The 26,381-nt window shown below is 40.7% G+C and overlaps 1 protein-coding gene across 3 annotated transcripts in view; it reads left to right on the forward strand.

Annotated features, from left to right (window-relative positions):
* Positions 1 to 26,381, forward strand: part of LOC101858942 (phosphorylase b kinase regulatory subunit beta) — a 50,711-nt gene that overhangs the window by 7,450 nt on the left and 16,880 nt on the right. For 2 of the 3 annotated variants that reach the window (XM_035970080.1, XM_005099552.3), the window contains exons 2-17: positions 1,365 to 1,563; positions 1,842 to 1,986; positions 2,626 to 2,725; positions 4,413 to 4,520; positions 6,174 to 6,233; positions 8,845 to 8,981; positions 9,945 to 10,104; positions 11,137 to 11,334; positions 13,091 to 13,148; positions 15,366 to 15,443; positions 18,256 to 18,411; positions 19,755 to 19,852; positions 22,016 to 22,048; positions 23,828 to 24,058; positions 24,847 to 24,951; positions 25,490 to 25,663. In XM_035970080.1, coding sequence (XP_035825973.1) covers positions 1,434 to 1,563; positions 1,842 to 1,986; positions 2,626 to 2,725; positions 4,413 to 4,520; positions 6,174 to 6,233; positions 8,845 to 8,981; positions 9,945 to 10,104; positions 11,137 to 11,334; positions 13,091 to 13,148; positions 15,366 to 15,443; positions 18,256 to 18,411; positions 19,755 to 19,852; positions 22,016 to 22,048; positions 23,828 to 24,058; positions 24,847 to 24,951; positions 25,490 to 25,663 — 1,971 coding nt within the window. In that variant the 5' untranslated portion in view covers positions 1,365 to 1,433. The remainder of the gene's footprint in view (positions 1 to 1,364; positions 1,564 to 1,841; positions 1,987 to 2,625; positions 2,726 to 4,412; positions 4,521 to 6,173; positions 6,234 to 8,844; positions 8,982 to 9,944; positions 10,105 to 11,136; positions 11,335 to 13,090; positions 13,149 to 15,365; positions 15,444 to 18,255; positions 18,412 to 19,754; positions 19,853 to 22,015; positions 22,049 to 23,827; positions 24,059 to 24,846; positions 24,952 to 25,489; positions 25,664 to 26,381) is intronic. The other variant, XM_005099553.3, reaches the window with a different exon arrangement.

Consider the following 26,381-nt stretch of genomic DNA (forward strand, 5'->3'; position numbering starts at 1 on the left):
ATGGGCTGATTCTTCAATGTCATGCTCATAACTGTGCCTGAACTGCAAAGGGGAACTGCTACTTTTTCTTTCCTAATCCTTACTATTGTTATTTTTCCTCTACTTCTTTTGTATGTTTGTCACACTCTTGTGACCTGCTATTTCCGTGGTGCCTTGATAGTCGAAGCAGATTTTGTGCTGTTGAAGCTAGAGAGGTGAGCAGAGTAAGTCTGATTCCCTGTACGGACTTCTCTGTTGACATCCACCCCTTGGCGCTCATATGGCCTTTATGCAATTGCGAGGGCCGTAAAAACTCTACTAAAACTAAAGCGGAATCTCCCCGTGCTCCCCCTTTGATACCTTCTCTGTATTATAATTTATTACTCTGTAAAACGGAAACCGGCCTAATGTGGAAATGGAAAGAGAAATTCCTTCCCTTCGAAAGTTTTTTTCCTGTTTATGATGGAAAATGGTTTAGACACAAGGTCTAGATTTGAAACAAAACTATCAAGTTTGGTTCCATCAACTCTTTTAACCTTTATGCCATGCCCCCAGGTGAGGAAGGCAAGTAGGGGTGCGACTGAGGGGAAGATAAGATGTTACCCCATCCATGTGAGCCCTGAGTGGTGCAAATAGTCAAGGTGATGTGGGTGTTAAATCTCACCAGTGCCTGTGAAAGTGTTTGAGTGCTGCTCCAGCACTGAAACTTTCCTAAGTAGCCGGAGGCCTGAAGCGTGAAATTAGTTTGATGACAAATGCCTGCCACCCTGATCGTACGGCCAGCAGAGAACTCTCCGCCAAGTAGCCAGCCTGTGTTTTCAGTGACCTCTAAGTACCTGGGAACAGTACCACAACAGTTTACTGGGTCTGCTTGAGTTTGTTTGGGGGGGAGGCAGTATTCTTTCCTGTTAAAACAAACGTCTTGGTTAGTATAAATTGTGTTTATTTCATGTTTATACTTAGTTGTAGTGAGTCTTAACTAGTAGAGATAGTTGATATGGTCCTCTGTTACAAAATGTTGTTACTTGTATCATGAGAAGGCCACTTACGCTTGCTGTGCATTGCAATGTCAGAAAAAGAATGAGTTCATCCTTTTTCTCTGACCAGAAAGCCACAACACTATCTCTCTGTTATATAACGAGACATGTTCTCTTAACACTTTGCCGCCTCAACCACCCTGTTTCTTTGGATTTTCCCCAAAATATGATGGCAAAGTGTTAAAGTTTAGAGGGGATTTTCCTTTATTCTATCTTTGTCTCTTGTTTATAAATAAGAGGAAATTATACTGCTGTTGGAGTCAGAACTTTTGTATTAAATGTGGCCAGTAGGATCATTGGCTTTATTCAAAAGTTACTTTCATCAGAAACTTCTGTCTTTTGTTGCAGGGATATTGCCAGCCATTGTGTTCAAAGAGGAAATATCAATGGATTTGTAAATTGCCAAAGACACAGTAGATGATGAAAGACGCTATGGCGGTGCCACCCCCAAAACAGAAAATGTATGACTCGAGGTTCTCACGGGTGGTGTCAAAAGACAAGGAGCCGCCTGCCCTGAGCGTGAAGCTAGATGTGTTTTATATGAAGTGTGAGTACTGTTTACTTGTTTGCTTTTTGGGTTTTTTCATGATTGCTCGTCTACCTCTGTCTTTTTTTCAGAAAAATTTCAACTTGTGGTTTTAGAAATGAAAAAAAAAAAGTAATGGAGTTTCAGTACTTTTTAAATTTGACTTTTTTATGTTTGATATTAATTTTACCTTTTCTGTCTGTTTATTTCATCCTGTCTTGGGAAATATTTGTAGAACTACTGATATGTTTGTCTCTTTCATGAATATTAATGCTGCTCTCGGTTTGCCTATATTTCAGTGAAAAGGCAGATACTTCAATACCAGAGCCCAACCTTTGCCCTGTTTCCGTCAATAGGGTCTGAGCTAAACACCAACAGAATCGCTCACGTCAGAGACACAATCTATTGTGCGGTTGCTGTGTGGTCTCTTTCTCAAGCTTACAAGTAAGTTGCTTTTGATGCGAATGTATAGACCTTGCTGTTGTAGATCTGATAACTTTTTGATCTGTTTTGTGTTTTGGTATTTACAAGTGAAAAGTACACCTAAACTGCCTAAACACATAGTTTGTTGTCTTCATTTTAATAGTGCTCATAAAGACATCTGATTGATAAGCAATAAACTGATGTCAAGGTTGTTGAAAGTTTAAATGTTAGGAAAATGCTACTGTCACTGTTAAAGTTGTTTTGTTCTGTGGTTTGTGAGCAAATTATGTGTGAGCCCTCAGCGAGGGTTATTTTGAAAGAAGGACAAAGAAAAAAAACCCTTTCACTATTGTCCCAGTTTGGAACTGTGGATTACAATGGCGTTCTACTTTCTCTGTTTTCAGATGAGAGATATTTTCATATTTATTCTTCTTTTGAAAAAATGATGGAATGTTTTCTTGAGTGTATTTTGCTGTTGACTAATTGATTCAGTACAGATTAATTGATATGGTGGAGATGGAAATAGTCAAGTTGTTATGCTGGTGCAGAAATTGCATTATTTTAAAAAATAGGGAGATGAAAACTGTTGTAACTCTTTGGTGACTGCGCTGATGTCTGTGTTACACTTTAGTGACTGCGATGATGCTTATGTGTTGCCAGGAAGATTGACGATGACCAGGGACGAGCTCATGAGCTGGGGCAAGCGGCAGTGAAAAGCATGAGAGGTGTGCTACACTGCTGGATCAGACAGGCTGACAAGGTAATGGCTAGTTGTTGTGGTGAAGGGGGGGTGATCTTCTGGTCTAGAGGTGATGGGTAGTTGTTTTGGTGAAGGGGGGTATTGTGGTCTAGAAGTGATGGGTAATTGTTGTGATGAGGGAGATCTTGTGGCCAAGAAGGGATGGGTAGTGGTTCTATCTCTCTCTATTCTTTCTGGCACTGTGAGATCATAAGTGGTCAGCGATGCCGACAGCATGCAGGAACTCCATACTCGCTGGGGGGGGGGGTCCTTGAACAGTGTTGATCGTTTTTGCCTGATAGTTTATGGGACATTTGACCAACTCTCTCTCTCTCTCTCTCTCTCTCTCTCTCTCTCTCTCTCTCTCTCTCTCTTTCTCTCTCTCTCTCTCCTCTCTCTCTCTCTCCTCTCTCTCTCTCTCTCTCTCTCTCTCTCTCTCTCTCTCTCTCTCTCTCTCTCTCTCTCTCTCTCTCTCTCTCTCTCTCTCTCTCTCTCTCTCTCTCTGTCTGTGACATCATTAGTTGTCAGTGACAGCATGCAGGAGCTCAATAGTCGCTGGGGATGGGGGGGGGGGGGTCCTTGAACAGTGTTGATCGTGGGTCGCCGAAATGTCCCAGCAGAAGTGTTTCGGCATGATCGTTGGCGGAACATTTGAGGAATACGTGATCCATTGTTTCGTCCTCCTCATTTGGGTAGTTGTTGCGGTGAGGGAAGATGTCGTGGTCTAGATGTGATGGCTAGTTGTTGTGGGGAGGGGGGATCTCATGGTCTAGAGGTTATGGGTTGTTATTGTGGTTCTCTCTCTCTCTGTCTTCTAGCACTGTAGCGTCTTTAGCGGTCAGCGATGCCAACAACATGCAGAAAGTCAACACTCGTTTGGGGGTCCTAAAAAAGTGCTGAATGTGGGCCACTGAAATGTCCCAGTTTCCATGATAGTTGGCGGGACATTTCAGGAACACATGATCCATAGTCTCGTCCTCTTCCCTACAGGCTTGACAGGACGGATCTGGGTAGTCGGCCGGTGAAATTTTGTGTAGATATGTGATTTCAGCTTGGACAATTTTCCACCATTCTCTTCACTTTTGGGAGAGGAGCCAGCTGTCTTGTTGTCTGTGCGAGGCCTCAAGCTGGTATGATGGCGGCTGGGTGAATGGCAGTTTGGGTTAGGGGGGGATCTCGTTGTCTAGAAGTAATGGCTAGTTGTTGTGAGGGGAGATATCGTGGTATAGAAGTAATGAGTAGTTGTTGTAATCTCTCCTTCTAATCATGATGATGATCATCATCATCAAGTGAAAGATGTGTGACGGACAAAAATGGCAATCATGGTTCTCCATTCATTACTTTGCTCGAATGCTCTCAAAAAGCTACGTTATCCTGATTTGTTCTTGTCACCCATCATCCATTATTATTGTGTGAAAATGAATCAGAGAGATATGGAGATTTTAGATTGAAAAACAAAATGCAGTTGACTAATTTAGGGAAGACAAGATATTACTTGAAAGGAGGGTTGAACCCCGCCTCCCCCCATCCAAAAGAAAAAAACAACTGAGGTCTTAGAGAATGGTGGCTATAGAAATTATCACCTTGCATCCATCCTCAACAATGAATGGCCATCTCGAAAATAGGGGGAGGTTGTAGAAGAACAGAAGAATTTAAGAAATGGAAGAAAAAGTGAAATAATGAAACCTTTTTTCTCTCCCAACTTCAGGTCGAGAAGTTCAAGTCTAACCAGAGCCCTCTGTACGCGCTGCATTCAACTTTTGACATGCTGACGGGCGACCCGACCTACCGCGATGACGAGTACGAGCACCTACAGGTGAGCACGCTGGCTCAGTCACAAACGTTTTGTGTGCACAGGATAAATCAAGAACGTTTTGTGCACAGGTTTTGTGTGCACAGGATAAATCAAGAACGTTTTGTGCACAGGTTTTGTGTGCACAGGAAACATTACACACTTTTTTGTGCAGGGGATAAATCACCACCATTTTGTGTGCTCAGGATAAATCACAAATGTTATGTGCACAGGTTTTGTGTGCACAGGAAAAATTACAAACTTTTGTGTTCATGGAATAAATCAAGAACGTTTTGTGTGCACAGGATGAACTAATGTTTTGTGTGCACGTTTTGGAGAGTAGAAATGTCAGGGATAGTGAAAAGGTGTAAGGTGGAGTTCAGTGTCGGGTATCACGGACAATCTCATGCACACACCTTTGTTATTGTTTTTCTTTCGTTAAAGACACTAACGAATTTTATGAATGGACGGGGATTCTCGCTCTCTTCCTCTTAAGCTACTTGTATGATTGTAAACTTTGGCTCCTGTCCCTGTATTCTCCTGTTCCCAACAAGTGAACTCTTTCCATCCCTGACAGTTTTCTGTAACGTTGTTCTCTGTTTGTCCCCCGCCAGGGCAGTGCTACTGACTGAAGTGTGGGTGGTTGGCAGGTGCTCTGTTGTGTGGTTTGCTTCTTCTTTCCTATCAAACATCTATCATCCTTATCTCCCCATCTTTTTTATGTTTGTTACTGTCTTGTAACACCTCTAATCTTCTGGCTCTCATATGACCTTATGCAGTTTCGAGCGCCATAAAACCTCTACTAAAACTAAAACTGACTGAAATTGTCCTTAGGCCATTCCCAAAGGGGGGATATTAACATGTTCTTATACACAGTAGAATTATAAATGGGCTGATTTATTAATGTCATGCTCATACTGTGCTGGAACAACAAAGGGGGAACTGCTGCTTTTTCTTTCCTCATCCATACTATCGTAATTTTCCTCTACTTCTTTTGTATGTTTGTCACTCTCTTGTGAACTGCTTTTTCTGGGGTGCCTTGATAGTCGAAGCAGAATTTGTGCTGTTGAGGCTAGAGAGGTGAGCAGAGTAAGCCTGATTCCTCGTTTAGACTTCTCTGTTGACATCCATCCCGTGGTGCTCATATGACCTTATGCAGTTGCGAGCGCCGTAAAACTTTACTAAAACTAAACAAAAACGTTGGCTCCCGTCCCTGTATTCTCCTGTTCCCGGCAAGTGAACTGTTCCCATTCCTGAGAGTGAGTGGTTGGTGGGTGCTCTGGTGTGGTTTGCTTCTTCTTTCCTTTCAAACATCTATCGTCCTTATCTCTCTGTGGGTGGTTGGTGGTGCGCTGGTGTGGTTTGCTCCTTCTTTCCTATCAAACATCTGTCGTTCTTATCTCCCCTTCTTCTTTTTTGTGTATGTTACTCTCATGTAACACGTAATCTATTCTTCAGCACTTATTTGACCTTACTGTGTTGCAAGTGCCGTAAAAACTCTTACTAAAACTAAACTTATCTCTCCTTCTTTTTTGTGTTTGTTACTCTCTTGTAACACCTCTAATCTTCGGCACTTATACGACCTTATTGTGTTGCACGTGCTGTAAAACACTTACTAAAACCAAAAAAAACATTCCTGAGAGTTTTCTGTAACATTGTCCTCTGTTTGGTCCTCAGATTGACACTGTGGCCTTGTTCCTTCTCTTCATGAGCCAGATGATCTCCTCCAACCTGCAGGTGATTACGCTTGTCTGTGTACACTCGTACCTGCTCTCTGACAACCACCTGTTCAAGACAATCATCTGCTCTAATGACCACCTGTTTAAGACAATCATCTGCTCTAATGACCATCTGTCCAAGACAATCATCTGCTCTAATGACCACCTGTTCAAGACAATCACCTGCCCTAGCTACCACTTTCCACCTCCCACTTGCGTTTTTCTATATTAAAATGACACTTTCCAAGACTTACACCCTTCTAAAACAACTGCTTTTCTCCTCCACAATGGGTGGCCATCTTAGACAGTTTCGACTGTAGTTCTTTCTATTGTGAAAAAGGCAGTTAGAAAAAACCCAGACACATAAAAGACAAAAAGATGTTGCCTTCAAATTTGTTTTTTGATAGGTTGCCTTAGGGCACAGTTGGACTTTTTCCAAATATTCTTTTCCCAAAGATTCTCCACCACATAGTACATATGTGAGGCATCATGGTGAAATCAAGCTCTCGTCAAAATAATGAAATTGAAGAAATGAGCATTTTTCCACCTTTTTGGCAAGTTTGATCCAATTTTTGTTTTTGGTTCAACATTTAAAAACTCATTACTGAGTGGATTTTACTGAAAACATAGATTAAAGGCAAAAAAAAGTACTCTCAAACTTTGGAAATGACCAAACGTTGGTGGCCATTTTCTCGTGAATTTTACCTCTGGAATCAGGCGACAACTACCTCCTTCATTCGCAAATTCTCGACATCCATTCAAGATGAATGGGTATTTTTCATTTAAAAAAAGAGACAAATGAACAAGGTTTAAGATGATACCAATACCTTCACACATCCAAAAATTGACGAGTGCCTAATTCCACCGTGTCATGACACTTTTAGGGCGATAGCATAGAGAACGTCAAAACTTAAACGGCTGAAGATCGACGCGGACAGGCGCCAGTAGGTGTCTGCTTGACTCCACCTAGAGGGCGCCTAAAGCCTAGATCTAGATATAAGAAAAATATTATACCACAACACAACTGGTATTTATGAAGCATTTATTTGGGGATAAAAAAACCTAGAAATTCCTAAAATATTGCTTAAAATGTAATTCTGTTCTGTTGCCACCCTAATTTGATGATGCTGATTTAAAAAATGTAATTAGTTTTTGTCTACCGTGAAGCACCAGCTCTGAAATCACCATTTAAAACTGTTCCCAGTCCAGTCGGGTGATGTCACACAAACCGCTCAACCCGAGTAGGCGACGGCGAGACGGCATGAGCTCGCGACCTCAGTGCTTTATTGTCGCATCTCCATTTTCAATAACGGTGAAAGCATTTCACAACAAACCGTGAGCTTAAGAAGAAGTCACATTTACACTGTAGAAAAATGGAGATAGGACAAGAAAGCACTGAAGTCGCGAGTTGACAGCGAGAAGCCCATCCCACTTTTTCGGCATAATAAGAATGAAGTTTGGATTCTAATAAAGCCGACAACGCCGATCTGAGCTTAAAGCCGCATGCAGTCTGCCAGCTCTATGTGGGACAAGTTGAAAATCATAAGGGAATTTTTATACCTATCGGCGCTTACTGAGTCAGTCTCCGAAATCGGCGTTCTCTATGTTTTCATCCATATGTCTCTGGAGTGTGGAGAAAATGTAATTTGGTGGGTGGGGAAGTCGAGCGACTCCACTGAAGCTTTTGCCACTTTGCCTTGACGCTATCTGTGTGTTTATCTGCTGTAGCATGTTTGGGCTCTTGTAGTATTTGCACATTTCTAACACTTTGTTACAGTTTGTATTTGAAGGGGTGAACATTTTAAAAAAGTAACGTAGGTCAATTTACACCTCCATTGGCAGGTTTTGGATAATTTAGAAGGCTGACCTCTGACCCTGCCTGTCAGGGCAGACATGGGAAGAGAGAGATACACTTCAACAGAAAGACTGATGCACTCATCAATAAAAATTTCTTCCTTCTCAAGAATCGAACTCGGGGTCTACAATGTGCGACAATCATCATCATCATCCATTGCCAAATCTGCGCCAGACATCGGCGATCATGGTTTTCCATTCATTCCTTTGCTCGGATGCTCTAAAAAAAAGCAATGTTTCCCTGATCTTTCCCTGTTACCCATTTGTTTAGGTTCCCTAAGTATGTTGTTTTGGGCCTACCCCTGCCTCGCTTGCCCTCAATTTTGCCAGTGAGAGCTAGATGTTCAAGACCCTTATGTCTATTCAGATGTCCCAATAACTGCATTTGTCGTTTCCTGATTGTTTTTAACATTGAGCGTCCCACGTGGGCTTCATCAAGCACTACCTCATTTGATTTGTTTTCCTTCCACGATACTCTTAGCAGTCTCCTAAGAAACCACGTTTCTGTTGCTTCTATTTTATTTTCACTGTCTTTTGTGATTGTCCAGCGACAATAAGGCACCTAAATGCTACTCCACAGACCTCAGTCTCGCCTGTTTGGTCTCTTATATCGTATTTTTCCTTGTTTCGGGCACTTTGTAGCCGCTTTTGTTCGAAGGGATGTTTCCGGTTAGCTTCATGACTTTGGATGTCTACTTTGTCTGTTATAATTAGTAGCCTTTTCTCTTTGGTTTTAAATTAATATTCTGATGGGTTTTTGTACTTATATTTTTTAGGTGATTTATTCTACGGACGAAGTGAATTTTGTTCAAAACTTGGTGTTCTATGTGGAGAGGGCATATCGAACTCCAGACTATGGCATGTGGGAGAGAGGAAGTAAATACAACAATGGAAGCACAGAAATCCACGCAAGGTAGGTAGTTCAGCTCTTCACTAAATTATTGCTGGAGGGAGGGGGTATGCAGTGAACAGTTAGTTTCATTATGTTTCCTTTTAAAAAATTCATTGTGAAGGGAATGTCATAGTTGTAGTATACACATCTTCTGGGACTCTTCAGTGGCCCATGTTCATCACTTTAAAGGACCTCCGAATGAGTATTGTGTACCTGCATTCTGTCGGCATCGCTGACCGCTTATGACGCCGCAATATCGGAATGGAGAGAAAGATATAGCAGTAGTATTCTATGGATCTGACTCCCCTTTCAACACTGCAAGTTTATTCTAGAGGCGCGACCTCCAAATCCAACCACTGTCTCCGAGAAGTCCAAGCAAAATTGGCGGAGAGCTTTGAAATCTCTGAAAAGAGATACCAATTTAAATATGCCTTGTTGGAGATTTCAACGAGGGTCATCCACATAGTGGTCCAGCAATGTACCAGCTAAGCTAAAGGATGGTGGAACTCTGTTGCCATCATAGAATTACTTCAGAGGTTCTGAAAACTTTGTTTATGTTCATCACGTTGTTCTTACGTCGCTGCAGTGTGAGGGGTTGGAATGTTGTCTGAAGCCCTGGACGTGTTGAGGAGAGGATTTTGTCACCTTCTGATGGCCGGGGGGGCTACTTCTGCCTTTTACCACTACTTTGTTTGTTTTGTTTGTTCGATAAGAGTTTTACAATGCTTCCAACTTATTATTATTGAAAAAGAAGCTTTTGCATGCTCAAAATCTAGCAAATGGTCATTCTGGTGTGGTTCACTCCTCCATTCCTATCAAACATCTATATTGTCCTTGACTCTTCTTCTTTTCTTCGTATGTTACTTTCTAGTAACACCTCTAATCTTTGGCACTTATATGACCTATTTGTGTTGCATGTGCTGTAAAACTCTTTTGTTTAATTAAACCAAAAATGTTAACCTCCTGCCCTGTTTGCTCTTCAAGTTCTATCGGGATGGCCAAAGCTGCCCTGGAGGCGGTCAACGGGTGTAACCTGTTCGGAGAACATGGTGCCGCCTGGTCTGTCATCTTTGTGGACATCGACGCTCACAACAGGAACAGAACCATCTTCGAGACGATCTTACCTCGGGAATCCAATTCCAAAGTATGTTCTATGTTGTGTTCTGGCAGCTGTAACTCTCTAAAGTCTTTCACCTGCACCTGTTGTGGGAAGCGGGGCTGTGCACCGATGTCCAGTCATGTGGGATCAATGCATTAACATAAAAGCACTTATTGTTCACCATGGCAGTTGCGGAAAATGGCACGATAAACTCTGCGTATGTTAAAATCTTCCCCATTTTTGAAAGGTCATCTTACACACAAAAAAAGCTACATCAGCTTTCCTTGCCTTTTTTGTTACATGGAAGTGTGCCATTTCTGATGTTTCTGTAGTTGAAAACATGCTGTATATGGTGTTCATAGTTGAATATTTGTGAACTTTAATAAAAACCTCATGAAATATTCAGACTCGAGCACATGTGTTTGTGAGAATACGCCAGACTTGAGTGAGTTAAGAGAATGCACCTGTGACTTTTTGGGGGACGCAGATTGTAGTAGTTATATGGGTTTTAATGTCATCCATTCTTTCTGCTGGTGTTCAGTTAACAACCATCTTTGTCTTTTTTGTCCCTTTGTTCCTGATTTGGTGCCAGACTTTTGTAATTAAGTAAGTTGAAAATGTGCCAATGTGTTAACAATTGTTATGCTTCAAGAAAAAAAAATCAGGAAAAGTAAATTTGTTTGAAATAGATGATGATGAGGACAAACTGTCATGTTTACCTATTTCTGTTGAAAATGGTAAGTCATCAAGCTGACTCACTTAAAACATACAAAAAATGTACTGGTTTGGAATTGTATATGTTTCTTTTTTTACCATATTATCTTGATTTTTAAAAATATTTCCCACTGAGAACAGAAAGAATAGGGGGGTTATGCAGTGGAACATGTTCTAACGGACACCTGTGTATGACAATCACTTGTACAAACGGCCACTCCCCATTCCCCCCTTTGCATTTTAGAAATGTTGTAAATGATACTGCCTAAGATGTCCACCTGTCTAAGACAACCATTTCTCTCCTCCATGGTGGACTGGCTGTTTGTGACAGTTTTGACTGGACTTGATGTTGATGTTTTCCAGAACACAGACGCGTCTCTGCTGCCCACGGTGGGCTGGCCTGCGTTTGCCATCCACGAGGAGCCCATCAGAAAGCGGACGGTGGAGAAAGTGACGCGCAAGCTCAAAGGGAACTGGGGGATCAAGCGCTTTCTCCGTGATGGCTACAAGACCGTGGCCGAGGACAAGACGAGGAAGTATTACAAACCTGCAGAGATTAAGGTGATCCTCTTTCGTACTTTTTACTTTTTTACCTTTTCTGACCTCTGTTAGCTTGCGGTGTTTAGGAGAGAAACAAACATCTTTCTCTTGTTTGCTGTGTCGCCTGTTGTATGGTTATATTGTTTTTGACGAGTGTTTCTCTGACACCCACCCCCCGTGTCCATTTTTTCCTGGGCCTGTGGGTGGTTGACGGGTACTCTGGTATGGTTTGCTTTTTCTTTCCTGTCAAACATATGGTGCACTCATTTGACCTAATGCAGTTGCGAGGGCCATTAAACTCTAACTAAACTAGAACAAACTAACACATCTACCGTCCTTATCTCTCATCATTTTTTGTGCTTTGTTCTCTCTTGAAATGCGTAAGTTTTGGCTCTTATATATGTGAACTTATTGTGTTGCAAGTAGCCTGCCTCATCCTCTGTACCCAAGGTGCTCCCCAATGGGTTTAAATAAAGAAAAGATGATAACTCACGTTCTTCACCTTTACTTTGATTAAGAAAAAGAACAAAAAAAGGATCAGACTCTCGTTCTTCATTGTTTTGTATGATGTTTCCTCTCTTTGAATTTTCTGTGTGTTTAAGAAAACCAATAAGGTCAGTGTTTTATAGTGATGTTATCGTGGGTGGTTGGCTGGTCCTCTGGTGTGGTTTGCTCTTTCTTTCCTATCAAGCATATATCGTCCTTATCTCTCCTCCCTCTTTTTTGTGTACATTACTCTCTTGTAACACATCTATGCCTCGGTACTTAAAGGACCTTAATGTGTTGCAAGTGCCATAAAACTCTTACTAAAACAAAAGTGATGTTCTGCTGGCAGAGAGGTGAACAGTGGTTTGTGATTGTCTCAAGGTTTGCGTTTGGTTTTTGGGAGATGTGAGGCTGTTCTTGTATGTTCTTTTTCATTTTGGCTGTTATCCAGATTGTTTCTTTATATGTTACTCTGCAGTAATAGTAACACCTCTCATCTTCAGCACTTATAAGGCTTATTACCTCTTTATCTCTGAAGGGGGAGGGGGGGGGGGGGGGGGAGTAAACTCACTATGCTGGGGCCCTACTTTGGTTCAAAATCTAAAATTGACTTTTACATCACTGATTTGGTCATTCAATCAAAACAAGTGAACCTATTTCAATAGTTCTTCATGTAATGAATTAAATTCTGGTGAAAGAGACTTGTTTTCAGCAGAAAAGGAATTTGAGTTCGAAATCGTCTTAAAAGAATGCACCTGAGCCGCTGTCAGCGGCTCACCGGCACTGGGTTTCTGACCGCGAGCCGCTGAGAGCAGCTTGCTGGAGATAAGGAGTTAAATTTGTGTTGCAAGTGTTGTAAAACTTTTACTAAACTAATTACCCTATGGTATAAGTGTACCTTTGTTTTCTCTGTAACTTTGTCTTTGGTTAACCCTACTGCTGTAAATCAACCATCGCTACATGTATGTTTCTAAACCTGGTTTTTACCTCGTGCTGACTCGTTTTATAGCTAATAATAATCTGGTTCTCCCTACCTGTTCCTTAATCACTTCTCTACAGCTCATCAGAAGACCAGTCTCCTTTCTGCAGATGGTTAGAGGGTTGGAAATGCCGCTAATAATAAGTCCTTCTTCTTTTCTTTCCCTCTGTTGTTTCTGAATGTCAGTCTTACTTTTTCCTCGCACTAAATGACTTTTCGTTTTGACGTGCCTTTCTATACTCATACTTAATCTCCTGTCTTGTACCACACATTTCGGTTGATCATTACGAACTGATGACTTTTCTGTTTCAGAATTTTGATGGGATTGAATCTGAGTGGCCGATGTTCTTTGTGTATCTGCTAATAGACAGTGAGTGTACTTTGTGTATCTGTTCATAGACAGTGAGTGTACTGTGTTTATCTGTTCATTGACAGTGAGTGTATTGTGTGTGTATTTGTTCATAGACAGTGAGTGTACTTTGTGTGTATCTGTTCATAGACAGTGAGTGTATTGTGTGTGTATCTGTTCATAGACAGTGAGTGTATTGTGTGTGTATCTGTTCATAGACAGTGAGTGTACTTTGTGTGTATCTGTTCATAGACAGTGAGTGTACTTTGTGTGTATCTGTTCATAGACAGTGAGTGTACTTTGTGTGTATCTGTTCATAGACAGTGAGTGTACTTTGTGTGTATCTGTTCATAGACTGTGAGTGTACTTTGTGTGTATCTGTTCATAGACTGTGAATGTGCTTTGTATGTATCTGTTCATAGACTGTGAGTGTACTTTGTGTATCTGTTCATAGACAGCGAGTGTACTCTGTGTATCTGCTGATAGTGAGTGCACTGGCTGATGTTTTCACTCTCCATTTCTTGAAAGTAATTCGTCTGTTTCTGTTTGTGGTGAAGTTTGTAGTATTAAGCTCTGTGTAAGTACCCATTCATGATATCAGGGTCGAAACAGTAATTAGAGAATTCTGTACGCGATTGTTTCAACAGTTTACAAAAGTTAAACGTTTTAATAGAATGTTTATTGAGACAAAAGAAATTTGCTCTACTGGCAACGAATCACATGCCAATTCTTTCTCAGAAAAATCCAGTGCTTACTTTTGTGGGGTTCCTATTTTATTTCATGTAGTTGCCTCCTTGTGAAATATTCTCATTAGCTTGAAACGTGAACAGTGAACACATTTGTATTATTTGTGTCACGATGCGATGGAATCAGGCGTTTGTCAGTTTTTGAGTGTATCAAGTTATTGTTGGTATCATCATAAAGACAGTCCATTTGCTTTGCTTTCTATAAGAATAATACCCTCCAGTCTCGAATGATAGTCGAGATATTGGGGATTGAGGGGGGAGGGGGACGGGGGGAGCCTGGTGTCAGAGGTAAACTAAGTGAGAACATTTTTGCCAAAGTTTGGTAGTTTCCCAAGCTTGAATGTTCCAGGAAAATGCAAAAAAATTTACATTTTTTTAGGTGCTTTTGATAAATACTTTTCCTTAAATTCCAGACAAAATGTGTGTTTAAATGGACATGAAAGGTGTTGATCCAAAAATGTTAAAAATCCCATGAAAATAGCCTAACGGATGGAAAAATGTTGGTTTCTTTGATTAAATTATTTTGATGAGTTCCTGGTTTCACCATGATGATACATGGTCGCCTCAGAACTAGTTTCTCCTAAGTGCACTCTTTACTTAAGGGGAGGAGCGACCCTTGTTTTGCTGATTTTGGGTCAGGCTATGCACATTGAGATGTCGGCTAATTTTTGAAGATCAACCTGTTCTTTGTCTAAAAATAGCATGGAAACAATTGAGAAAGTCTTTATTCTGCTTGTAAATTGCCTTTGAAAACATGAGGGTGGGTTAATATTGTGAATTTTCACAATAATTGTCGTTTTTCGCGAAATGTCATTTTTTTCAGTTTTTTCCCTACTCCTTCCTTAGTTTTCATCCTTTTGAAATGAAACTTTCAGGAAACATAGATGACAAGGCTGCCATCAATGTAACAGAAATATTTGGGAAAAAAAATAACACTTTTCTAAGGCAAGCGATGACGCAACCTCAATTTAAAAAAAAGTTTTTTATACTTTGGGAAAATGCAGTTATTGAAAAAAACTCGCTGTTCCGCTGACATGGTCTGGTTCAGGTATACTCTCTCCAAATTTATTCAAATTTGGACCAAATTTGGTCAGTAAATAAGAAAGCCTTAGGGATTCGGAATACATTGTTTATTTTCAAGATGGCGGTCATTTCCGTAGCAACCGCTGTAGCTATGCCAAAATAAAATTGCGTATCAAGAGATTTTACTATGCCGAACTTATAAGTGTACTTAGATTTGATCACGGGCAACAAACAAAGAAAATGGTCCTTAAGGGTTGCTCCTCTCGTTAAGTACACTTTGGACAAAATAGTTCTGAGGCGATGACATATTACGTGCTGTCTGTCAACTGGCAGCGAGTCTTTGACCCAAAGATCACAGTTCTCTCATAATGCTGGGAAGCACTCAACGGGCAGAATGAAAAACATGGATGTGGATGTAATGAGGTGTCCGAGGAACTTTTGAGATTTCTTTTGCTTTTTTTCTTTACAGGTATTTTCCGCAATGACAAAGAAGATCAGAAGTACTACAGTGAAAAAATTGACAAAGTTCTCTATGACTCAACAGATGGTAAGTTTCTGAGTAGGTAGATAGATGTTAATTTTTTGTCTCTTGACTTTCAGTTTTAGTTTTCCGTGAACGGAATAAGGAAAGTTTTTCTCTGAGGACAAAATGCAAAATAGTGGGTGGTTGGCGGGTGCTCTGGTGTGGTTTGCTCCTTCTTTCTTATCAAACATTTATCCCCCCAAATAGACCCACCTCTTCGTGGTGGGGGGGATTAGTACTTTTCGAATAGGAAAAGAAAAAGAGGAAGCTAACGGGTCAAGGGGTGACCCCGAAAAGAGACATAATATTACTTTACTATGTTTCTTACTCTTTCTATTTATTGTCTTTATTGTTTTATTTTATTACATTTATTAACTTCTCTTTTCTCCTCTCTCCATCGACAACCTTTCTTTGACCTGGAGTTTGGACGGGTATTGGTGGGGTGGAAAGCAGAGGTTCATTGTCAGCACTGTACTGGATGTGACTTTACGTAGAGAATACCCAGCTACATACATGTATTAAGCATGCACTTATCGGAGAGCCCTATGACTGCGGAGAAGGTGCAGAGACCATTTGCGTCTTGCTTGTTGACAACATTTACCCTCTGGGATCTGCCATGCCTTCCCCTGCCCCCATCTCTCGGATGAGAGGACTTGGTTGCTCGGGTAGGAGGGGGGGAAATCTAGCTTCCAATTGGTATTATTATTACTATTCGTATTATTATTATTATTATATTATAATTTTTGTATTTCAGCAACACACAGCAACTATGCTCTTAATAGCGTCTTTCTCTTCTTTATCTCCTCAAACAACTTCTCAATATAATACAACAGACACCAACATACCCATTCATTTTTCTTACAATCTCTCTGTGATGGAGTTGGGTTTTTGTTTGTGGCATTGCACCTACAGCCACTGCTTTATCTCCTACCCCGGGATGGAAGGAAAATCACAGAACCACCAGTTTTAGATGCTATTCACAACATCAAACATTTATCGTCCTTATCTCTCCTCCTTTTTTGTATATGTTACTCTCTTGTAACATTTAATCTATTCTTCGGCACTTATATGACCTTATTGTGTTGCAAGTACCCTAAAACTCTACTAAAAACTAAAAACTAAACTGCGAAATAGTCTATTGTGTAGAAATGTCTGTAAAGTCAACAAGTTTGGACCTGATTTAGTCTATTCCTGGTTACAGTGCTGATCTTTCTGCGAAAGCCAGGGTGAGCAAAATTACGGTGGTTGGTGGGTTCTCTACTGTGGTTTTCCTCTTTTTTTCCTATCAAACATCTATCATCTTTATCTTTTCTCTTGATCACTATAGAATTGTCTATTTCAGAAAGACTTTTGATATTAACTCCCCAAATGTAAATAGGGTTTTTAAAAAAATGCAAGCTGCTTGTTTTAGAACGAAATTTCTACACTTAAAAAAGAAAATACTTCAACTATTTTTACTTGCAAAATTAAACCAAGAATCTACTGTGAACGAAAGTGAAAACAACCAAAGTGTGTCCCGTGTGTTCATGTGAGGTTATGCAGTTGTGAGCCCCACAAAACTTTTTCAGATTGAAACTAAACCTTCTTTACTGTGTATGTTCCTCTCTAGTTTACACCTCTTTATTTCAGTACTTATATGACCTATTTGTTTTGCAAGTGCCGTAAAACTCTTACTACAACTAAATTGAGTGATCAAATCGTAGTTTGTGTTGCAAGTGCCGTAAAACTCTTACTGCAATGAAACTGAGTGGCTAAATCATAGTTTGTATGGCAAGTGAGGTAAAACTCTTACTACAACGAAACTGAGTACCCGAGTGGTGGTTTATATTGCAAGTATTGTAATACTTTTACCACAGCAAAACTGAGTGACCGAGTGATGGTTTGTGGGTGGCCGGCGGGTGCTCTGGTGTGGTTTTCACCTTCTTTCCTATCGAACATCTATCGTCCTTATCTCCCCTCCTTCTATTTTGTGTTTGTTACTCTCTTGTAACACCTTTAACTTTCAGCACTTAAAATATGATCTTATTGTGTTGCAAGTGCAGCACTGACCATAGTGTCTTTAGGCCATTTCCAAAGGGGGCATATTTACATATTTACATGTTCTTATGCAATTGTAAATGGGCTGATTTATCAATGACATGCTCATACTGTGCCGGAACCACATAGGGGGAACTGCTGCTTTTTCTTTCCTCATCCTTACTTTCGTCTTTTTCCTCTACTTCTTTTGTATCTTTGTCACTCTTTTATGAACTGCTATTTCTGGAGTGCCATGATAGTCGAAGCAGACTTTAGGCTGTTGAGGCTAGAGAGGTGAGCAGAATAAGCCTGTTTCCTCGTTTGGACTTTTTTGTTGACATCCACCACTTGGCGCTCATATGACCTTATGCAGTTGCGAGCGCCGTAAAATCTTACTAAAAGAACTCTCTTGTAACACCTTAAATCTTCGGCACTTATAATATGACGTTATTGTGTTGCTAGTGTTGTAAAACTCTTACTACCACTGAGTGACTGAGTAATGGTTTGTGGGTGGCTGGCGGGTGCTCTGGTGTGGTGTGCTTCTTCTTTCTTATCAAACATCTATCGTCCTTATCTCCCCTTCTTCTTTTTTATGTTTGTTACTCTCTTGTAACACCTCTAATCTTCTGGCGCTCATATGACCTTATGCAGTTGGGAGCGCGGTAAAACCTCTACTAAAACTTTTAAAAACTTCTATTTTGTGTTTGTTACTCTCTTGTTTTACCTCTAATCTTCAGCACTTATAATATGACCTTATTGTGTTGCAAGTGCCGTAAAACACCTATTAAAACTAAAACGAGTGGTGGTTTGTGTTGTCCAGGTAAGCTGCTGCCCATGTACTACTACGTGGCCAAGTCCCAGGTGGAGAAGGAGAAGCAGTCGCCGGGCAGCCAGGAGAAGCAAGCGTCTGCTGAGGGCACCACCGCCGGCGTCTTCATGTGGGGACAGAGCTTGCTCTTTATCAGCCGCTTGCTCAGTGAGTGTGTGTGTATATGTGTGGTGCATGTGTGTGTGCTCAGTGAGTGGGGAGGGGGGGGATGTATGTGTTTGTGTGTGCTCAGTGAGTGGGGGGGTGTTTGTGTGTGTGTGCTCAGTGAGTGGGGGGGTGTTTGTGTGTGTTCTTAATGAGTGGGGGGGTGTTTGTGTGTGTGTGTGCTCAGTGAGTTGGGGGGGGGGGGGTGCGTGTGTGTGTGTGCGTGTGTATGTGTATGTGCTGCTCTTTGTCAGCCGCTTGCTCAGTGAGTGTGTGTTTGTGTGTGTGCTCAGTGAGTGGGGGGAAGGGGAGGGGGGGGGGGGGAGGTTGCTGCTCTGACAGTTTATTGTCTGTTGTTGGTGTTGTTGGTGCTGGTGTTATTGTTGTAGTTGTTGATTTTTTGGTGTTGTTGTTGTAGTTGTTATTGTTGATATTTTTGTTGTTGTTATTATTAGTGTTATTGTTGTAGTTCTTGTTATTGTTGATGTCATTGTTGTAGTTCTTTTTATTGTTGATGCTTTATTGTTGTAGTTGTAGTTGTTGGTGTTATTGTTGTTTTTGTTGTTGTTCTTCTTCCCTTTCTCCCTCCGTCTGCTCCTCCTCCGTTTGTAGGTTTCTATAAGACAACCACACAGGACTGGATTTACATCAGCTCTCGTTATACACAAAAAACTATTCCTCCTTTGAATGTAGTCAAATTTGTTATTCAAGTTGTCTTGATCACAAACTTCCCTACAGATAACTCTGCTCCTATTTAACATATTTTCATAAAATAAACATCAGACTGAGTAGAAGTACTAGAAGTGAATGATTCAAGCAGTTAACATACAGTTTGATTTTATAGATAAGTAGAATTTGCTGAGGCTTGTTAGCTTTGTGTTCTGTTATGCCTGTAAAGAACCGAGTGATGCCGTGAGCCAGCTGAACTGGCGTGTCGTTTACTCAGAGGAAACAGACTATGTGGCAGCTGTATGTGGATATTTCTGGTTTTGCTCGTACTCGACTTGTTTATGTTTATTCTATTTGCGTTATCATAATGTGAGGATGTATGTTACAGATTTGATATACTTTTTAGTATAGTACGTATACTCTGTCGAACCTGCTCTAACGGCCCCCTGTGGGTGGTTGGCTGGTGTTCTGGTGTGGTTTGTTCCTTCTTTTCTATCTAATGTCTATCGTCATAATCTCTCCTGCTTCTTTACTCTCTATGTTACTCTCTAGAAACTCCTCTCATCTTCACCGCTTATATTATATGACCTATGTGCATGGCAAGAGCTGTAAAATTGATTTGAATTAAACTGAAAAAAAAAAGATATGGACTCAAAGTTCACTTCCTGTTTTCCCAGCGGAGGGGCTGCTGGGTATCAACGACCTGGACTGCATCAGACGCCATCTGCCAGCCACAGAGCGACCCACTTTCAGCGCCCGCTACTCCAAGTTTCAGGTTGATATCTTTGTTTGGGGGTCAGGGTTCACTTTTCCGTGGGGATTTTAGCATGTGTAGTGGATGCTTGTGATTTTTTCTTCTCTAGCTCTTTTTGGACGTGTTGCCGATGTATTGGTAACTTTGGGGAACACATTTGGAAGTATCGCCTATATATCGGGAACTTCGGGGAACAAATTTGAACGTGTCGCTGATATATTGGTAACTTCGGGGAACACATTTGGACGCATCGTCGATATATTGGCCATTTGAACAGTGTTGTTGTTTCTACATTCCCATGCTATTGCTTTTGTAACATAAGTGAACATTCAAAGTGTAAGGGGAAAGCTTTCTGAAATGAAATCTTTTGGTTTGTGGACCACTTTGCTCCATATTATTTAATTTATTAATTGACTGCGTCCTAATGGTTTCAACCGTGGGGGGAAAAACATTATGTCATGAATGAGCTAGTCTTAGATGTTTCAGTGGCTTGTGCCAACCCCTGTCTCTTTTGTTTGGAAAACTAAGCTGGAAACTCCTTGCTAACATCGATGTGCTTGTTTCGTTTTCTTCTGAACTTTTTTTTTCTTTGATGAGTGAATGAGTTGTTGCTGTAGGCCTTTTTATCTTCAATTAAACTTCGTCTGCTTTCTTGGCAACTTCCATCACCGGTTCTAGTCAAGCTTACATTTACGCGACAGTTTACACCAGCGCGTACCAGTGTGGGAGGTATCTCCCACTGGTGGACAATTTGGCATTTTTGGACAATTTGGCATTTTTGGTGGGCGGTGGGATCACACGGGAAGTGATAGGTATTATTGAATGCTACGCTTTAGAAGTAGGTGGGTGGCACAAAAATGTTAAGCTTTCAGGTGGCAAAAGTGGGCACCGGCTCTAAAAAAGATGACAAAGTGCTGGTGTAAACTTTGTATGGTGTGTCGTGTGTCTCGGGGATGTTCCTTGTGCTTCCTCTGTGTGTGTCATGTGTCACATATGTGTGCCTTCACATCACAGATAGGTCAACAATATGGCTGTGCATGTTTTGACTCTCCCGTTAATTCTTTTAAATCTTGAATTGGTCGCTTTAAAGGACAAGCGGGCTAACCCAGATTTCGGAGGTTTCCAGAAATCTTGACCTGCACCAAAAATGGGCATTGCCCTACCTATAGGAGAAGTTTGGTGTCATTGATGTGTATATTTGTTTGGTTATAAAGAAAACTCTCCTTGTCTTTTAAAGAAATTGAACAAGGGTAAAAAACCTGACCTTTGATTTTCTCAAAACAGCATTTTTCGGGATAGCCCCCTTGTGCTTAAAAGCGACCAATTGCTTCAGTATTGTTGTCTGCCCAGTCAGCTTCCTAGCTCTGTCCTAACCTACTATAAATTAGTTTCAGTAGTCTCTAAAATGTTTTTCACCTGTTCAACTTAAATCTGATGTGTGGGCGATGACAGCATGTCATGTAATCTCAGGTCCACCTAGCTTTCCCTAATCCATCGATAACTTTCTACTTATGAGTACATTGTTGACCGGCATAGTGTGAGATCCTTATTGTGTTGCAAGTGCCGTAAAACACTTTCTCAAAAAAAAAAAAAAAAAGGTGTGAGATCTCCTACTAAAAGGTTGTCTCCCTTTTGTTTGTAACGTTGAACATTTATAATTTATAATTCCTTGGGATGAGAGAAAGTGAACGTTACTGAGAAAAGAAGTTAAAATGTAATCAGTTGGAATCTAAGTGATTGATGATGGTGAGTCTGGCGATGGATAGTCTTCACAGAGAGATTTTGTCTTTTGGCGAGTCTTGCTGGTGGAAGAGTTCACTGATTTGTCTTTTGGTGAGTCTCACAATGGACAGACAGTCTTTCCCAAGCTTCTCTCTCTCTTTCTCGCCTAACCCAAGTTCTTGTTTTCCAGAGGAATGAAGACCGTAAGGTAATGACACGAGGCCTCAACCCTCTATGGCTTACTCTTTTGCCTCAGCCCATTTCCTCCTTTTGCAGACTGAACTTTAGCTACTGCTAGTCTTATTTAGTTATAGCAGAACATATCTGCTCGACTTTAAGAAATTTGTCTACAGTGATATAAAAATCATGATGACGCTATTAGATCAGAAGAAAGCCTTATGTTTTTATGAGGACTGTAGTTCCCTTTTGTGATGGTGTCTTTGATTGCTTTTCTTTTTGCAGCCGAAATTTTTTGCGAGAAGGATATTGAAAAAGGTTAATTTATGTTTTCTTGTTACATTGGAGCTATTCAGCTATATTTATTAATTTTTTAAAAATCTGAGACCAGATTTTCTCTCTTGTTATGTTGAAGTTAACAAATGTTCATTTGAAATTTTGCAAATTCATCTTGTTTGATGAACTTGGCGAGTCATTTAACATTTTCCTTCCAGTCCATGACTTTCGCCTTGGCATGCCATAGCTGGGAATGTGATTAATTAATGCTGAGGAGATTTATTATACTCAGTGAATGTCCCCTCTCCTTCACCTAGACTATAATCCTCATCTCTACTTTAGGCAGGTTTCTAACTTGGGTGGGGTTTCGTGCTTTTTGTTATTTTTTGCTTGTTCTGAGTAAACTGTCAGCAAACTTGACTTGGTAGGTGTCGGTTTGCTGTACTGTTCTGACATTTAAAAAAAAACCCATTTCCTGCTGCGTTGTACACTGTTTCTGTTTCATCTGCACCTTTTCTCTTTCTCCAGCTTCATTTTTTTTATTTTTTTATTTCCAACTTTTTCAAAAAGCTTTTTAATGCTGGCAAAGCTTTAAGATGGCACTTTGTGAATTGCTTTATCATTTGTTGTGGTTTTGTTTTTAAACGAACATGAAGAAATTACGTCTTTGGACTTAACAATTGAATCTAAGACTGTGTTGTCATAACGTTCACAATTCTTAATTTATGTTTTTCATGTTTTAGCTTGTACGATTTTGTCAGGTATTTACAGATACAAAAAGAAATGTAAGCTGATTTGATGAAAAGAAATGAATTCTAGTCAGTTGTGAGGTGTGCATTTAAATTAGACAGGAGAGCACTTTGACAGGTTTGTTGGTCTATTTTTTCCTTCAGTCTTTGTAGAATCAGTGGAAGCTGAGTGAAACTGGTACTTCCCGGTTAAAGGCTTGGCTTCTGTTTTAAACAAAGGAGCAAATATTGTGTTTAATATCAATGGCAGTGTTCTGAGGAGAGCGTTATAGTTTTGATTGTTTCATAAGTAACAAGTTCCTTAAAAGTGTGCTTTCTCGATAGATTGTATGGTTAATCCTGATTGAAAGCACTTTCATTTCATTACACACGGAAGTCATATAAGTTGTTTTTTTCGTATTCAGACTTCGTTGGAATGTTCATTTGAATGTAGAAATATTAGACTGAGAGGTTCTAACTTATTGTGTAGAAAAAGATAACTTGATAGTATAAATACTGGATTGTTATCATATTCAGTATTTTGATGAACGTTGTTATAAATGTAATGAAATGGTATTGGCAGCATTGTTGAAATGAGTATTTTCTCTTAAATGAAAGAGAAAATTCCCTCAGTGTACCTTTGGTTGGAAGGTGCCACTGGTAGGTCCTACTTCTTCTTCACTTTCTCTCTATAATTTCTGTCTTTTTATCTTTCTCTTTCCTTGTACTAAGTGACTGTTTGTATTTCAACGTACCAATAAGTACTCAAACTTCAAATCTCTGTGTATTTATTGCCGTGGTTGGTTGGTGGGTGCTTTAGTGTGGTTTACTCCTTCTTTCCTATCAAACATCTATTGCCCTTATTCTCTCCTCCTTCTTTGCTTTGAATGTAACTCTCTTGTAACACCTCCAATCTTGTTATCCAAAAAAAAACAAAAGCAAACCCAAAACAAACTCTAAAAAAAGTTAAGAAGTGAAACCTTTAATCTTCATCACTGTGATATGACCTAAAAATGTGTTGCAAGTGCCGTAAAACCCTTGCTAAAACTTTCAAAAATTTCCAATGCTTTTTGTTTTGTTCCTGCCATCTCAGGGCTCGGCTCCTGATCTGGTGATCCAGATTGTGCTGATCTCGGAGACGCCGCGTTTGCAGCAGCTGCTGGGAACCTATGGCATTGAGACGCAGACACCACACCAGATCGAGCCCATCCAGATCTGGTCGCCCAAGGAGCTGACCAAAGCCTACGAGTACCTGGGCATCAACAAAAAACTGGGGATTACAGGCAGGCCGGGCCGCCCTTTTGGCGTGCTCAGTACCTCCAAGGTGTGGGTGTGGGGCTGTGTGTGGGTGTGTGTGTGTGTGTGTGTGTGTGTGAGTGAGTGGGTGGATTATGTGTGTGGGTGGGTGGGGGTGGATGTGTATGTTTTTGTGTGTGTGTGTGAGTATGTGGGTGCGTGTGTATATGTGCATATGGGTATATGTGCAAGGGTTAATGTATATGTGTAAGGGTTAATGTGTGTGCTTCTTTAAGTTCTGGAGAGTTCTCAGTTGTTTATTATCAGTCCACAGTTCCAATGATTTCCTCTAAAAGTTTGGCTTATTTTCCTGCTAGACAAATGTCCTTTTCCTAGACCACTTCAGTTGCTGGGCCCTTGTAAAGAAAGAAATCTGTCATCGCTTAGGTCTCTGCGGAGAAAGTCTAACTAAAATTAAGTGTTGTATTTTACAAAATTTTACATGTAATTTGACAGATACATCCACTTAACGTTAGGGTGACTCAGAATTAAAACTGGCACATGTTTATCTGACGAGAAATGAAATCGAGTTCGCTAGCTCATGTCATTATTTTTGGGTTTTGTTGTGAAAAAAACCCAACATGTGCTGTAACCCTGATTTTGAGGTTAACAGATTAGTAGAAACACTTTTTGTTGAGCATTTTTGTGACGGAAGACAAGGTGGAGAATTTGAGAATTATTTGAACTGCATGACTTTGCTTTCTGTAGGTTATCAGTGGGATGATTTAGAAACCATGGAAAAGTTAACAATAGTATTCAGCGCAATGATTAATTGTTCACACTGCAATGCCTTCTGTTTTTGTTTCTACGTTTTAGATTTTCCGTGCGTGTGGCAAAACTGTCTTGTGTTATCCTCTACTGTTTGAACTGAGTGACTTCTACTTGGCTCAAGACATCAAGCTGGTCATGGATGACTGTAAGGTACTGGGAAAACTTTTGTGGAGGTTTTTTTTGTGTAGTATGAAAGCTGGTAACTGGTTTCTTTCTTCACCAAAAAATCCTTTCTGATTGAAATAATGAGAGGAGAAGCACAGGTGATCCATCCCACAGTACTCTTACACTATTTATGTTGCAGTTTGACTCCACATTGATCTCACAGATGCCATTTTACAGGTTTTTCCTGTTATTTTAAAAGATTTTTACAAGAACAGCGATTATTCTTGGGAGTTGTTTTCTGTGTAAACATATATTAGTTGTCTTTGTTTACTGATTACAAATTTTTTTTCTGTGTGGGTGAGGGAAGGGATTGTTTTGTTCTTAATGTGACTTGGAAAACGTTCAGGTATTTTCACAGACTCTCGGTGGCATCTCTGATTTTTATTGAGGATCCACAGATGGACCCTGGCAACTGTTGTGGAAACAAAACAAGAGCTGACTTATTTTTTCTAGTCCTACAGATATAAAACATAATATAATTCAGTTTATTATTTTTTGTTTCTGATTTTTTTCCGCCACGTAGAATGACCTGGCTTTCCTGGCCAAGTGCTGGAAACTGTCCGGGCGACCCACGTGGTGCATGGTCATCCGAGAAAACGCCATCAGGGGACAGAACTTCACAGAGTTTCTCGAGCTCTTGTCGCAGTTCAAGAAGGGCGACGTGGATGGCATCAGAGTCCGACTGGGCCGTCTGCAGGTGAGTTATGCCTCATGGGGAGCATGCTCTTCTCTCTCTCCCTCTCTCTCTCTCCGGTTCTGTTCAACATATATACATCCAAAATTGCCAGGATCGTTGTAAGTGGAGCAGGAAGAATCCTCACATTTGCAGATGATGTGATGGTCTACAGACAAGGTTGTGATAGGCTAGTAGTTGGGCGGATGCTACAGGACAGGCTGAGCAAGGTCGCAGATTGGTGTGAGGAATACAATGTGGTCATCAATCCTGACAAAGCACAAGTCATCTGGTGCTCACTCAACAACCGTATTGTGAAAGATCCTACTCCTCCAATTGTGTTTGACCACTTTCTCATAGACAGACAGCATAAGCTGTAGTACCTGGGAATCACTCTGGACAGGACACTTTCGTTCCGAGGACATATTGACAATGTTGCTGTCAGGTCTCAGAAGGGCATCAATGTAGTGAAGACCTTGGCTTCAGCGGGAATTCAACAGAGAGTTCTTTTTCTCCTAATGCAGCTGGTGGTTCTGTCAGTCATAGACTATGGGCTGGGCGTCCTCTCCCTGTCCAAGACTCAGATAGACAGGTTGTAGAGAGTACAGAATGCAGCTATGAGGGCCGTTCTAGGTTGCACAATGGACACCCATGTTGTCTGTATGAGATACATCCTTGACCTGGCCTGCATCAGAGTGAGGCATAAGGTGGCACAGGCAAAGCTGTACTTGAATGTTTTGGG

This window comes from Aplysia californica, unplaced genomic scaffold (assembly GCF_000002075.1).
Source record: "Aplysia californica isolate F4 #8 unplaced genomic scaffold, AplCal3.0 scaffold00217, whole genome shotgun sequence".
NCBI lineage: Eukaryota > Metazoa > Mollusca > Gastropoda > Aplysiida > Aplysiidae > Aplysia > Aplysia californica.